The 13972-nt window shown below is 41.3% G+C and overlaps 1 protein-coding gene across 2 annotated transcripts in view; it reads left to right on the plus strand.

Moving 5' to 3' along the window:
- Nucleotides 1-1688, plus strand: part of PAX3 (paired box 3) — a 96499-nt gene extending 94811 nt beyond the window's left edge. The window contains exon 9 of one of the 2 annotated variants that reach the window (XM_027120314.1): nt 152-1688. In XM_027120314.1, coding sequence (XP_026976115.1) covers nt 152-186 — 35 coding nt within the window. In that variant the 3' untranslated portion in view covers nt 187-1688. The remainder of the gene's footprint in view (nt 1-151) is intronic. The other variant, XM_027120320.1, reaches the window with a different exon arrangement.
- The last annotated feature ends 12284 nt before the right edge of the window (nt 1689-13972 follow it).

A 13972-nucleotide genomic window follows, 5' to 3' on the forward strand; every position in this document is an offset into this window, starting at 1 on the left:
TTCTGTCAAACTTGTCTTAGGAATAAAAATATTCGTCTCGATCCTTTGATACCTCGGTATTAAATATGACATTGTCAGCCTGTAGCTGATTTTGCCCCTTGCTGTGAATTGTCCCAGCCTGACCTGAAAAGCTGCATGTGTTTCCTTACAGGTGCCTTTCATTATCTCAAGCCAGATATCGCATAAGTGAACTGTCCACTTGGAGCTTAAACTGGCCCTGTTTCCGGTCTCCACAGCCTAGACGTGAAGAATCTTCTCAGAAAAAAAAAAAATCACCCTCTTGGGGGGCAGTCTCGACAGGAGACAAAGGAGAATGATTGATTTTCTTTCTCCAGTAGTTGGTTTCAAATTCTTTTGAACGTGTTGGACAAAAGCAGTGGAGAAAAGGAAGATCCGGAACAATAAAAGACAAATGCAACATTTTAAGGCAATGATTTAACATGGCTACATATCAAATGTCCCAACTCTTTAGTGCTGATGATCAAGGAGCTAAAACATTCCATTTGTGTGCGTGTGCGTGTGCGTGTGCGTGTGTGTGTGTGTGTGATTTATCTTGACTGGTTTGGGCAAGCAGAATGTTCTGAAAATATAGTCGGAGAATAAAGTATAACAAGTTTGATGTCCAATGCTGACACTTCTACAACCTGAAAACTGCTCGCTCCATGAAGCAGGAACGGAGGAATCCTTGACTTTTACACACTGGAAATGGATATAAAAATAAATGCCACCATTTTTAGGAAGTTAAGACTAGATGTAAAGGACCTCCCAAATAAATTATTTGTTATCTTATCCTCATCTGTAATTCAGTTGTCAGTACATGTCCTGGATGGACACGTCTTGCTAACAGGATATGGGGGAACCAGAAGAAAAGCTTGTTTTCTTTCTCAGTGTGGGAGAGGTGTGTGACATCTGCCCAATGTAGTTTCATTTGGAAGCCAACCTGGGCGGGGGCAGGGCATGGTGGAGAAGTGACGTGCATTCCCACAGCTGCTTATCAGTGTGCAATACTGTGTACCTCATGGATGCCTTGGCATTGGCCAGGGCCATAGAAACAGAATCAGAACTATATTTTTGCAGGTGCTTTATTTTCGCAGCCCATGATTCATTGTGGTAGAATGCAGTGATGTTTGCCATTTGCTGGACAACCAATACCCGGCTCGCTCCTTTTGATTAGAGACCATGTTTGAGAATAATGCTTTTAAAATGACTTCGTTTACATTCTTCTCTTTTCTATGAAAGGCAGGGCGACACCAGAAATGTCCATGTGGCTGTCATGTACTTTTAAATTATACAATAATACCTGAAATTGAAAGATGATAGGAAACTGAGGTTTACATACGTTTGTGTGGTGACATTTTAGAATGTCAATAAATTTGTTTTTTGAGATGTTAAGAGGAACAGGAAGGTGGAATGCAGTGTTATTTATTTCTTTCTATTCTTGGAACCATGAACGAGGTAGGCACAAGTACATTCCTTTTAGAGTTAAGAACTATGACGTAGTGAGTTAGTGAGACTAGACATAGTACTGAGTTTAGTTCCTACGTTGGTCTTCGGGGGTGGTGGATCAAGAGAAGCGTTACCTTCGTGTTGCAGCCTCAGCCAACAACAATGTGTTGTAAAAATGTCTTTCCTGTAAAAAGTGCAGTAAATATTTACTATTTATAATGAATAAACAGTTATGAAAACTTGCCCAACACTGCTTTTTTGGGGGAACTGGTGAACGCAGTATTAATAAAAACCTGGAAATGGGGAACCAACAAAGCATATACTTCACTTCTAATCTAATGCCTTTTATTTATTTATTTTTTTAAATTAATTTATTTTTTGCGGTATGCGGGCCTCTCACTGTTGTGGCCTCTCCCGTTGCGGAGCACAGGCTCCGGACGCACAGGCTCAGCGGCCATGGCTCACGGGCCCAGCCGCTCCGCGGCATGTGGGATCTTCCCGGACCGGGGCACGAACCCGCGTCCCCTGCATCGGCAGGCGGACTCTCAACCACTGTGCCACCAGGGAAGCTCCAAGCTCATCTTTTAAAAACTCCAAGGACTCGAAGTGCAGTAGATAAAAATGTCCAAATTCTTTCAATGCCTTAAGGTCTTTTTAGCAATACACTCATCCTTCTAGTCAAATATGTTGCCCCTTTTCTGACAATTATCTATTCCAAAAATAAGAAGAGGAAAGGAAGGTAATCCTTACTGAGTTTTTACTCTTGTTATCTTGCTTAATCTTCACAAAATCCTGTGAGCTGGACATTATTAGCCCCAATTTACAGCTAAATAGACTGAGGTCCAGAGTTGTTCATTAGTTTGGGCAAGGTCACACCCTGTCAGAAATAGCAGAAGCAGGCTTTGACTTCTGTTCAGCCTGACGGTGGAGCTCATTACCTTACCTCTGCAAATCCTCTTTGTGGTACTCACTTCATTATGTCAACCTGTCCTCACGCCAAACTCAAGTTGAAAGCAGGCATTTAAAAGAAAAATCATTCACTCTCAACACATGAGAGAAATGCTACCAGGATGTGGGATTACTCAGTAGAAACTGATCTTACATATCACTTTCCCTCCCCTCCTGATCTCAGAACTTGCCATGTGTGGCTCATACCTCTTTTTGATATACTTCTTTCCACCCTTCTCTTATTTCTACCTGTCTCTGAGATCTGTTGCTCTGATCATATTTCTTACGTTGAAACTCTCTGTAGATCATTTTTTCGCCTGACTTTCTTTTGGGTATCTAATCCATCTCCAGGGGAGTGGGGATCTGACTTCCCCAGTCCTAACCCTAGTCGGGGTCCCTACTCTGATCCCCTGGAACAGGCAGCCCTCAGGACTTTGAACTCTTTGGCATTCAACTGTGTTCAAACCTGATTGTGTGTGAAGGGGTTCCCTTTTGTTCGTGTACGTATAGAATTTAATTTGAAAACTTTAAACGTAAAAACTGAAAACGAGAGCTTAAAATTATTAAATCGTGGTTGTACGAATGTCAGCTGCTGAGTCATACCTTGACAGCAATTTTCCTAGAAATAGGTATATTTTACATCTGTGATGGAAACAAACATATTGATTTAGGATTTTAACTAGCCCAGTTTGGAAATGCGTTTTCACACACACTTGGATACTTGGGGAGCTGTTCCATGTTAGGAGGGATCTTCATTAGCATTGGCAAATGGAACCAGTGTAATGGACCAGGTCACTGGCTTATGGTTGTGAGTTTAGAAAGAGACTTAAATGAGGGAGGGATGGATTAGTTAATGCCCTTTGTGTGGACATGCCATGGAAGAATCCCTCCTCAAACTACGTAATTGCCACATGGAACCAGAACCGAGATCTCTATAGAAGGAAATCTATTTGGGGGGTGAAGAGTAGGGCCTCAATCTTTCTGAGTAAATGATGTTTTGGTGTTTAATCACTTATGGGTAAGGAGAGCTGGTGTCAAACATCAAGAGGGAGAACAGGTGACAAGTGGCAGTATTTATGCAAAGAGATCCAGAGACGAGCCTCAGCCCTGGACAAGGACTCCTGGATTTGGAATCAGTGTTAGATGATACATGAGACTATAGGAATAAAGGACGCAATTTAGGGTTGTTGCCAAATGCCAGTGATAGACGTTAGTTCTGTCTTTTTCATAGACCTACTCTTTGGTATTGCTGACCATTGCAACCCAAGTATCTAGTCCCATGTGTGACCCAAAATGTGTACTCAGTGCCTGCCTGTTGAATAAGTAAATGAGTGAAGAGTGACTCAAACTGTCCTAACGTGCTCTTCTGAAGAAGGAACTCAACCTGAAGGGTGTGTGAATTGTAGTTGGAAGGGAATAAGATGAAGCAAGTATTTGGAGGGACTGGCTTTATCCAGGAAAATGAGCAGCTTTTAAAACATTTTCTATGTAAGTAAGGGAAGTAAGGAAGAACACAGACATACGTATTGGCAGGTGGGTGAGGAGGCCATGAAGTTGCACGAGGCCACCTCTGCTGCCTCTGTTTTCTCTGGAGCTGAGCGCAACGGAAGGGGACAAGCATTTAAAATGGCCTCAGGGGAGCAGTGAGGGATCTGTCTTGGGACACGGAGAGGCAGTGGAGCAGCCTTGAGCACCCAGGAGAGGGCAGGAAGACTTCTTGTAGCTGTGCTTCGTGGCTCACGCAAAGGGATTGAGTGGACTGGAGACTGGATTGATTCTTTCGGGGGGAGTTGCAGCATCACCAGCTAGGTGCGAGTGGTGGAAAGGCTACTGGAGGGGATGGAAGGGGCTGAGTCTTGCAGGACCTTGAAGGCCATTGTAAGAGTTTCCTCCTAAGTACCTATGAGGCTGCTAGACTAAGGTTTTAAAGGAGGGAGAAACACAACCTGACATACATTGTTGGAAAGATCATTTTGGAGAGCTGCTGTTTGGTGCTGGGGACAAGAACCGAGGTAGGATTCACTGCACACCAGAGAAGAGATGACATCATCTCTGCCTAGGGATTCAAGAGAGATGTTGAAAATGGACCCCAAGCTCCTGCACTTGACAGAGTTACAAAGTGTAGGGGACATTCTTCTGAGACAACCCTCTTCCTACGACTTTACATCGTCACATCCTTAAGAATGACGTATTGCTCTGAAAGTAATTTTCTGAAGGCAGTGTAGCCTAATGCTATAGATTTTAAGGACTCTAGACCTAGGTTTTAAATTCTCCATGGGCAGTTTAAAAATTTGTACTACCTGATACGTCATCTAATTTCTCTAAACTAATTTGAAATACTGTAAAGAAAGAAAAATGGTGATGGTTTCCTTATTGGACTCTCTTGAGGGTTAAATGTTATCTTGCATATGCCTGGGTAAAGGTGGGCAATCAATACGTTTTAGCTATTAATATTATTATTTAATCACATTGGTCATAACGTGCAGACTGTAAAACGTACTCCTGGGCTTTTAAACTTGCACGTTAACCTATCCCAGTTACTAAAATAATGGAGGAATTATTTTTAATGACCATGAATGGAGAAGTCAAAAAATAGCTCTTCTATGTGAATATAATTTATTGAGCAGATGTATTCATAGTTTCTTTTTTTCTTTGCCATACATAGTCATAGTTTTTAAATGATTCTCTCTTACCCCGGAGAGTTCCCAAAATAATGGGATTGAAGTCACAAACAAAATAATAACCTGACCTCTGCTCCAAAGAATCCTTACTGATGATGGCTTATTTATCAAGGCAACTTTTGTCATGGAAACAGGTACGTTTCTAAGACGCAAAGGAAGTACAGTAAGGGTCAGTCTGAGGCAGTGGTCTCCAACACCCCACCCCCTGTGCTGACACACAGAGGAATGTCTCACTGCGAGACTGATTCCTAACAGCGTATGACGGCACTGGGGGAGCAGTTACTGGGGATATCAGGAACTTTTTGGAGAGGACCATTTCTAGTTCTTTTTGGTTTGGATTTTATAGGAATGTGTATTTGTAGGGGGAGAAAGTGTGAGTAGATTTTTGCAGGCACAAGTCCGGGGGCTTTTAACCTCATGGTCCAGGGCAGGAGGTGGTCTAGTGTTTGACTACCTAAATGGTGATTCCTATATGTCTTCTTTGCTGGAAGAGGCCCAACTTCGTTCAGTTTTCTTGCAGTCATGTCCTCGGATCAGTTGCAACCAGTGAAATCCAGGGTGTAGATGGGGAGGGAAGGAAGAACTGTGTTCCAGCACCCTCTTGAAGATGAGAGTGAGGCAGATACTCAATATTATGCTAACAATTAGAATGTGAATCGGGAGTCATTGAGAACTGAGTTCCAACCCTTTTATTCATTTATTTGGTAAACACCTTTTTGAGAATCTTCTGCTAGCCAGAAACTGTTTTAGTGTCTTTGATGTTTTGTTCAACAAATAGACTTTGTTCCTGACTTTGGAAGCTCATGTAGGGAAGATAGATCTACATGAGTAAAGAAGCAAACGTATAATTAGAAATAGTGCTGAATGTTGGAAAGGAACAGAATGAGATGCAAAGAGAGATTCATGGGACCTACCTAGATTGAGTCTTTAAGGAAGGTCTGACAGGGAATGAGAAAAAATGAGTCTTGGGAAGTGAACAGAGAAGTTTTCTAAGCAAAAGGAATAGAATGTGTGATGGCCTGGATCTGAGAAAGAGCTTTGCTTGTTTGAGGTATTGAAATTACGTCCTTGCATCTGTTTTGCAGAGGCGGACTGTGGCATAAGATGAGGCTGGCCCGGGCTGGGTCATGCCCGGCCCCCTGTAGGCCACAGTAAGGAGCTTGGATTTGATTCTCTATGCAAGGGGAAGTGACTGAGGACTTTCAAGCAGAGGAGGGACATTATCTAATTTCCTTCCTCCGTGAAGGTTGTGTTGGAGGGAGACAGGAGTGGAAATCCTGGGCAGTAACATGATGAGACTTGACCTGCGTGTGTCTTCCTGGAGGGAGGATGGCTGTGGAATCACTCAGATGTGGATCCTCATTCAATCTCCTATGATTATGTACTTATGCTCTCCAGGCAGTGCTTTCTCTGAGCTGCCATTTTCAAAATTAAGTGAGTAATAATTCATAGGGTGGTGAGATTAACTGAGTTAATTTTATGTGTCTTAACACAGGTTTGGTGCATATTGTGAACTTCAAGAAACATTCATTTTTCTTTCCCTCCCCACTGGGAGTAGATAAAGGACCTGATACTCTCCTTCTTTTTTTTTTTTTTTTTTAATTAAAAAAATATTATTTATTTATTTTTGGCTGTGCTAGGTCTTCATTGTTGCGTGCGGGCTTTGTCTAGTTGCCGCGAGCGGGGGCTACTCTTCGTTGCGGTGCGCAGGCTTCTCATGGCGGTGTCTTCTCTTGTTGCGCAGCACAGGCTCTAGGCGTGTGGGCTTCAGTAGTTGTGGTGCATGGGCTCAATAGCTGTGGCTTGTGGGCTCTAGAGCGCAGGCTCAGTAGCTGTGGTGCATGTAAGGGGTTAGTTGCTGCGCGGCATGTGGGATCTTCCCGGACCAGGGCTCGAACCCGTGTCCCCTGCATTGGCAGGTGGATTCTTAACCACTGTGCCACCAGGGAAACCCTCATCTCTACTTCTTAATGAAGACGTGTGTGCTTCATAGAGGCCAATGGGTTGGTGAAAGTAAGACAGAGAAGAGGTGTTAATCCTTGCCCTATGGGGTCTATTATAAGGGTAGTGATGTCTGTTAGTATTTACTTCACAACATTAAAAATTCTGTTTTCATTGTAAAAATACTAAAGGTCCATTAAAGAAAAATTAGAAACCATAGAAAACTAGAAAGATTAAAACAAACAAAAACTCATCTAAAGAGACACGACCCAAACATAACCATGGTTAATAGTTTGGTTTTCTTAGCCTCTTTGCACCGAGGATAACACAGCAGACAATGTCTACTTGTTAGCGGTGCTGAAAGAAAGACGAGCTATTCGTGAAAAGTTTAAAAAATTTTGGACAAAGGATACTATATAAATATAGTGCACTGTTGTTTCATTGTCACTTTCAAAATGATTGTAAATATTTAAATATCGGGCTTCCCTGGTGGTGCAGTGGTTGAGAGTCCGCCTGCCAATGCAGGGGACACGGGTTTGTGACCCGGTTCAGGAAGATCCCACATGCCGCGGAGCGGCTGGGCCCGTGAGTCATGGCCGCTGAGCCTGCGCGTCCGGAGCCTGTGCGCCGCAACGGGAGAGGCCACAACAGTGAGAGCCCTGCGAACCGCGCAAAAAAAAAAAAAAAAAAAAAAAAAAAAAAAGATTTAAATATTGGGGTCCTCTTTTGGACTGATAAGCGTTTCAGGGCCTCAAGCATTTCCCCAATATTAGGGAAAAGAAGACATCTTGAGGGAGGTAACTTTGGTATCTCATAAATTATTATCCTAGCAGCTAAATGGATCTTATGCCTTGTAAGTAATTTATTACATTTAAGAAAACGTGTTGACTGTGGCAACCTGAGGATATGATGCCCTATTGCTGAAGAGATGAATTGGAATTAATTCATTATTCTAATGATAAGCAATTAAATTGTATTTCTGACAGCTGGTAACTGGAAGATTTTCATGCACAAAAAAGGAATTGGCTGAGTTACTACACACACACAGCATCATTTAAATCCCCATTGTCTAAGTGACCAATCTCACGCCACAGGAAATCAGCACTTGGGCATAAATGTCTTTCAGTCTTTGGAAATACAGTGTATATTATCCAGTTACTCAGTCTGTGTCATGAAATATGAAAATAGTTCAGGAAAGACACATCCCACTTGACCTTTGCAGAATGATTTAATAAAGTTAGCTTGATACAAAAATATGAAGGCGTAATTGCTGATAAAAGCAGAATTGTGGCTTCCTTCTTTCAGATCCTCCTTTCTTTGGAAACACTTCACGGGCTTTATTAACTCTTTAATGTTTTTGTAATTGGTGGCATTTGTCCCTGAGGCCATGTTACTAGCCCTGGAGTTGGGTACCATCGGAGCAGAGATTCTGCATCTCCTAGGTTTTCATCCCCTTTCAGCACTCATCTTGATATCTTTGTCTATATAATTAGGCAGATATGTTTTCAATTGTTTTTACGTGTATACACATTTCATCCCTTTTACTGCTATCTTGATTGATGTTTTATGGGATAAATTTTCAGTTGGTGGCCTCCTCCACTTACAGAGGTGCCAACATTGGCTTCTGCATCCACTTAGGACTCTATCAGTTCCATCTGCAGGTGTAACTGAATATGGTCCTTCACTTTCCCAAGGAAGGCTGGACTTCCTGGGTTTTCTAACTGAAGGCTCTATCACCCCATCCTTTTATTCACTGTTATTTATTTATCTTATGGTGTTATTCTGATTTGAAATGAAATATAGGAAAAATGTGGAGACTACAAAGACGTTTAAAAGAAAACTTCCTTGTGGTTTTAGAACTATCATCACAATGGCAGCCATCAGCTGACGTGATTTCTTCCCAGAGGCCTCTCCGACCTCTCGAACTAGTCACCCGTTCCCTCTCAATAACGTTATGCAGCTTATTTTCATCAGAGGGCACGTCATTACCTGATATTTTCTTGCTCACTTATTGTGTTAATTGTGACAGTAGGGATCTTGTCTGTCCTACTTAATGGTACTTCTCCTGCGCCTATAATGGCCTGGGATATATTTGGTCCTCAATAAATATTTGCCTAATTTAATGAATGAACTGACTTATATTTTAAAACACATCTTTTTTTTCCCTCTTAAACATCTAAAAATACTAAAAAGTTCTATCGTAATTACTAGGTTTATGTTTTTCTTTACATCAGCACTTCTTTTGATATTGTGTCAGCCAGGACAACACTGCCATAACAAACAGCCTCCAATCTTAGTGGCTTAAGACGATGAAGATTTACTTCTAACTTTCTCTACATGTCCAATGAGCTCTGCTCATCGTGGTCACTCAGGAACCCTGGCTGATGGAGGTTTTATCTTTGCACATGCTTTCAGCAAGGCTGGGACAGGAGAAGGGAATAGATGAGTTGAACATTGGCTCTTACAACTTCTGCCCAGGCAAGACACATTTTATATCTGTTCACATTTTATTGACCAAAGCAAGCCACACAGCCTAACGTCCAAAAAGGTGGAGGATATGCATTCCCACCTTGTGCTTAGAAAGAGATCTAGAATTATTCTGACTAGAGCTCTTGTGATGACTATGTGGGTTAATAGCACACTTGGTAAATGATGAAAAGTAATTCTGTTTCTTAACCTAGATTCCCAGTCCTTCTCTCCAGCCTCTCCACTACTAACATGCTCTGGTATATCATGCTCAAAATTTTCTCTTCATATGAAAATATATGTGGTGTGTATATGGATGTATGCATACATCCCTTTTTTGGTACTCAAATAAGAATATTCAATAACACTCTTCTGTCTTTTATTCTTGGTTGTTGGATTATTTCTACATAATATATTTTAAAAAAAACCTTTCTCTATATACCATATAGCTCTCCTGCATTAGTGGCCATTATGTACCACTAATACATATGGCTGTATGTACCATACTTTACTTAACCACTTCCTTTTTGATGGTAGGGTGTTTCCAACCTCCTCCTTTGACAGCAATGCTAACAGCACACTTCGATGAAGCTGCTGTGGTGTAGTGTAATAAGAACCAACCTGGCTTGGCTTCGGAAAGATCTAGTTTGTAATCCTAAATCCCCCTGATTAGCTGAATAGGCAACTCATCCAAGCCTCATAAGTCTTGGTTTTCTCAGCTATGAAATGGAGATATTAACACATCCCTTACGGCACTGTCATGAGAAATAAATGGGGTAATTTTCCTGTAACCTAATGGCCTTTCAATAAAAATTTGTGGGTGAGTGTTCCAAGTCACTGAGCTTGAACTGAAGGGATTATTCGTACTGAATCTTACTATAGTAGTAGGTAACAGTTAGTGAGCACTCCAATGGATAGATGCCGTGGAGATTCTCTCATTTTTTCTCTGTTCTATTGTATAAAACCTGAATTTTTAAGAACAGAAAGGAAACTGCGATTTATTAATTTTAAGATCTTAAATTTCCAAGACACACAAGTACAAATAGAGGTTCGGACATTAACATGCAAAATGACACCATCCTCAAGATCCTTGAGTACACACAGAAATAACCATGGAAGGGGTGGTCGTGACTGGGCCCTTCAGTCCTTTTAATATTATGTATCTCATATAATTTATAAATTGCTATAAAGAAAGAGAACAAGGCAGAAAAGGGTCAGTGAGGGAAAGTCTAGCATTAGGTTATGACCTCAGGATTTTTCTCTACTGACTTCCTATGTCCTAACTGAAAATAGGTACAATGTTAACTATCCTGTTATGGTAAATCATTACCTACTGGAAAGTTAAATGAGATGCAGGTGAGCAAAAGATAAAACACTGTTTTCTGATACAAGCATTCATTACATTTTTCTTACAAACTGTCTCTCTTACACGGCTCATCACAATAGCTACAGTTTTTTGCCAAGTGTACATGTGGTGTCCTTTGATCTATTCTATCGTAGCCTATGTGGTTCGATTCAGCTCTATCTTGTTTTATCCTGTCCTGTCCTATTCGATTAATTTCATTTTATTCCAGTTCATGAAAATCATTCTGGTCTTGATCCCTACATTAATTTCATGGCCAAGATTAACAGTCTGAAAAATCCTGCCCTCAAAATCTTCCTTTTGTTTCGTTTTGTTTCCTAGCTAGCCGTCTAGATCTAGATCGTGACGCCACCCAAATTTACATATTCAACAGAGTGACGCACTTCCCTTCTGCTCATATTTCATTAGCCAAAGCAAACCACATGGTCCTTCTCACTTCAAACTTAACGTATCCCAAGTAGAACCCCTCATTCCCCTTCTGTCACAGTCTGATTCAATCATGCTGCCCCTCATCTCAGTAAGTTGCATCACTATTCACCCAGTTGATCATGCCCCCAAATTGGGAGTCATTTTGACTCTTCTTTTTCTTTCATGCTGCACATCCAAATTATTGGCACATTGTAGTAGCTTTAAAAATATACCTCGGGCTTCCCTGGTGGCGCAGTGGTTGAGAGTCCGCTTGCTGATGCAGGGGACACGGGTTCGTGCCCCGGTCCGGGAAGATCCCACATGCCGCGGAATGGCTGGGTCCGTGAGCCATGGCCGCTGAGCCTGCGCGTCTGGAGCCTGTGCTCCGCAACAGGAGAGGCCACAACAGTGAGAGGCCTGCGTACCGCAAAGAAAAAAAAAAAATATATATATATATATATCTCATATCCAATCACCTCTTAATATTTCTGTTGCTAACAGTTTAATGTAGTCATTGCTCTTTCTCAATACCTAGACCACCACCTCAGTACTCTCCAAATGTGATCTTTGTTTCCACTCTTACCGCCCCACCAAGTCTGTTTTCCATGCAGCAGCCACAGTGATTATTTTAAACGTAGATCAAATCTTCTAGTGATGTTTTCTCACACCTAGAATAAAATTCAATCAATGTTTTTCAATTGTGGTTTGTGATCTGTCTGTCTCTGTGTGCGTACATGTATGCAACCATGTGCTGGTTTGTGATGCAAAAGTGTTTTTCTTACTTTAAGTTGCAGCAAAAAAAAATCGCAAACCTATTTTATAATCTGGCTCCTGGATCCCTTTACAGCTTCCTTTGTTGTAATCCTTCTGTTTATCCAGCCCTAACCACACTGGCTTCCTTGCTGTTTCTTAGCACTCCAAGCACCCATTACCTCAGGACCTCTGCACTTCATATTTATTCGTGCTGAAACATTGATCATCCAGATATTCTGCAACTTCAGTTTGCTTTACCTACTTAGACACCCTCTCCCCATTTTCTTTGTCACTTTCAGAGGCCTAAAGGTTGGTTCAAAAAATCAGATTCAAGGGCAAAGGATCCAAAGAAAATGGATGCGGGGCAAAACCCATGTATTTTTTCTCCTTAAGATCCTTTATTAGTATATGTATATAAAATTCTATACTTTTTATAACCAAACTAGAATGAGGCACTTGTATAAAAAGTTAAGAATCCGTGTAGCTCCCTCCAACTCCCCAAATTAACAGTATCTCTCCACTTATTCTTTATGCTTATACAAATATATAAACCTATATTGGCATTCATGGAGTTGTTTTTATTTTGATTTTTGCACTTTATTGTGCTTTATTTTTTTGTGTTGCTACATAATGGTGCAGAGGGTGGATCTGTCTTAATTCATTACACCATTTTCTGATGGAAGGACCAACATTCAGATTTTTCCTGCTAGTAAATATGCTGGGGTAAATTTATTTATAGATCTCTATCTCTGTCCCTGTCTCTGTCTCTATCTCTCTATTTGTATCTCTTTCCATGTTGGCACTTTTGCTTCTACAGGATGGATTTCCAGAAGTGGGACTGCTGTGGTAAGCTATTTCATTTTCAGTCAACTTCCCAGCCCTTCAGCAACCTAGCGCCCTTCTTGCCTTAGCTCACTCATGACGCCCACCCCCAACCATCCCACCAAAGTGCACACAAGATGGCGACCACGGGAGGTAAATTAGCTGTTGTGGCTCCTGACCTAAGTTGTTTGTTTATAGTGACCCCCACCTCAGAAGCAGGCAGTCTGCTCCTTTTGACCACTGACAAAGAGAGTAATTAATATAAAATTCATGCCCTTTTCTGGATTGTATTCTCTACTACCTGCCTTTAAGGGGACTTTGAATGAAGCTAAACACATCGGGGAGTTTGGAAAAATTTTACATAGTTCATAAAAGAGGAGGGGATAATGATGCTGCTATTCAAAGTCCCATTTAATGTGTTGCTGGTATATATACCCCTGAGAGTTTAAGAAAGACTATATTAACCGTATCATTAGAGTACCTAATGCAATAGACAGTTTTTTAGATAAATTCACCACATGGTTTAGAATTTAAATCTGTTTTTTTTTTTTTTTTTTTTTTTTTGCGGTACGCGGGCCTCTCACTGTTGGGGCCTCTCCCGTTGCGGAACACAGGCTCCGGACGCGCAGGCTCAGCGGCCATGGCTCACGGACCCAGCCGCTCCGCGGCATGTGGGATCTTCCCGGACCGGGGCACGAACCCGTGTCCCCTGCATCGGCAGGCAGACTCTCAACCACTGCGCCACCAGCGAAGCCCTAAATCTGTATTTTTATTAGAATTCATTTGTCATTAGTGTAATAGAACAGGTTTTTGATTTTTTTCTCTTCATTCTAGCTTCTTTTTCATGATTTCCTAGTTCTCTGCTTTATCTTTTAGAGCTTCTTATTTATTTTTTTGTATTTTTCAAGCCATTAATATTTGGCAATTAAAAGAATTTGTGGTTAAAAAAGCCCTTTAGTTTTAGGTTAACTGAAGTAAAGGCAACAACAACCACCAAAAAAGCCAAACCCAAAAGAAGTATGTGAACCGGAAAAAACATAATGCAAAAAGTGCTGTAAATTCACCAGGACTAAAATAAACTAAATAGTCTGACACACACACATATTCAATGGTGAAGTAAATACTGCTTTTTAAGATGTTCCAA

Source organism: Aethalodelphis obliquidens, unplaced genomic scaffold (genome assembly GCF_003676395.1).
Source record: "Aethalodelphis obliquidens isolate GAN/ISIS:26980383/991018 unplaced genomic scaffold, ASM367639v1 scaffold2, whole genome shotgun sequence".
In the NCBI taxonomy this organism is placed as follows: Eukaryota; Metazoa; Chordata; class Mammalia; order Artiodactyla; family Delphinidae; genus Aethalodelphis; species Aethalodelphis obliquidens.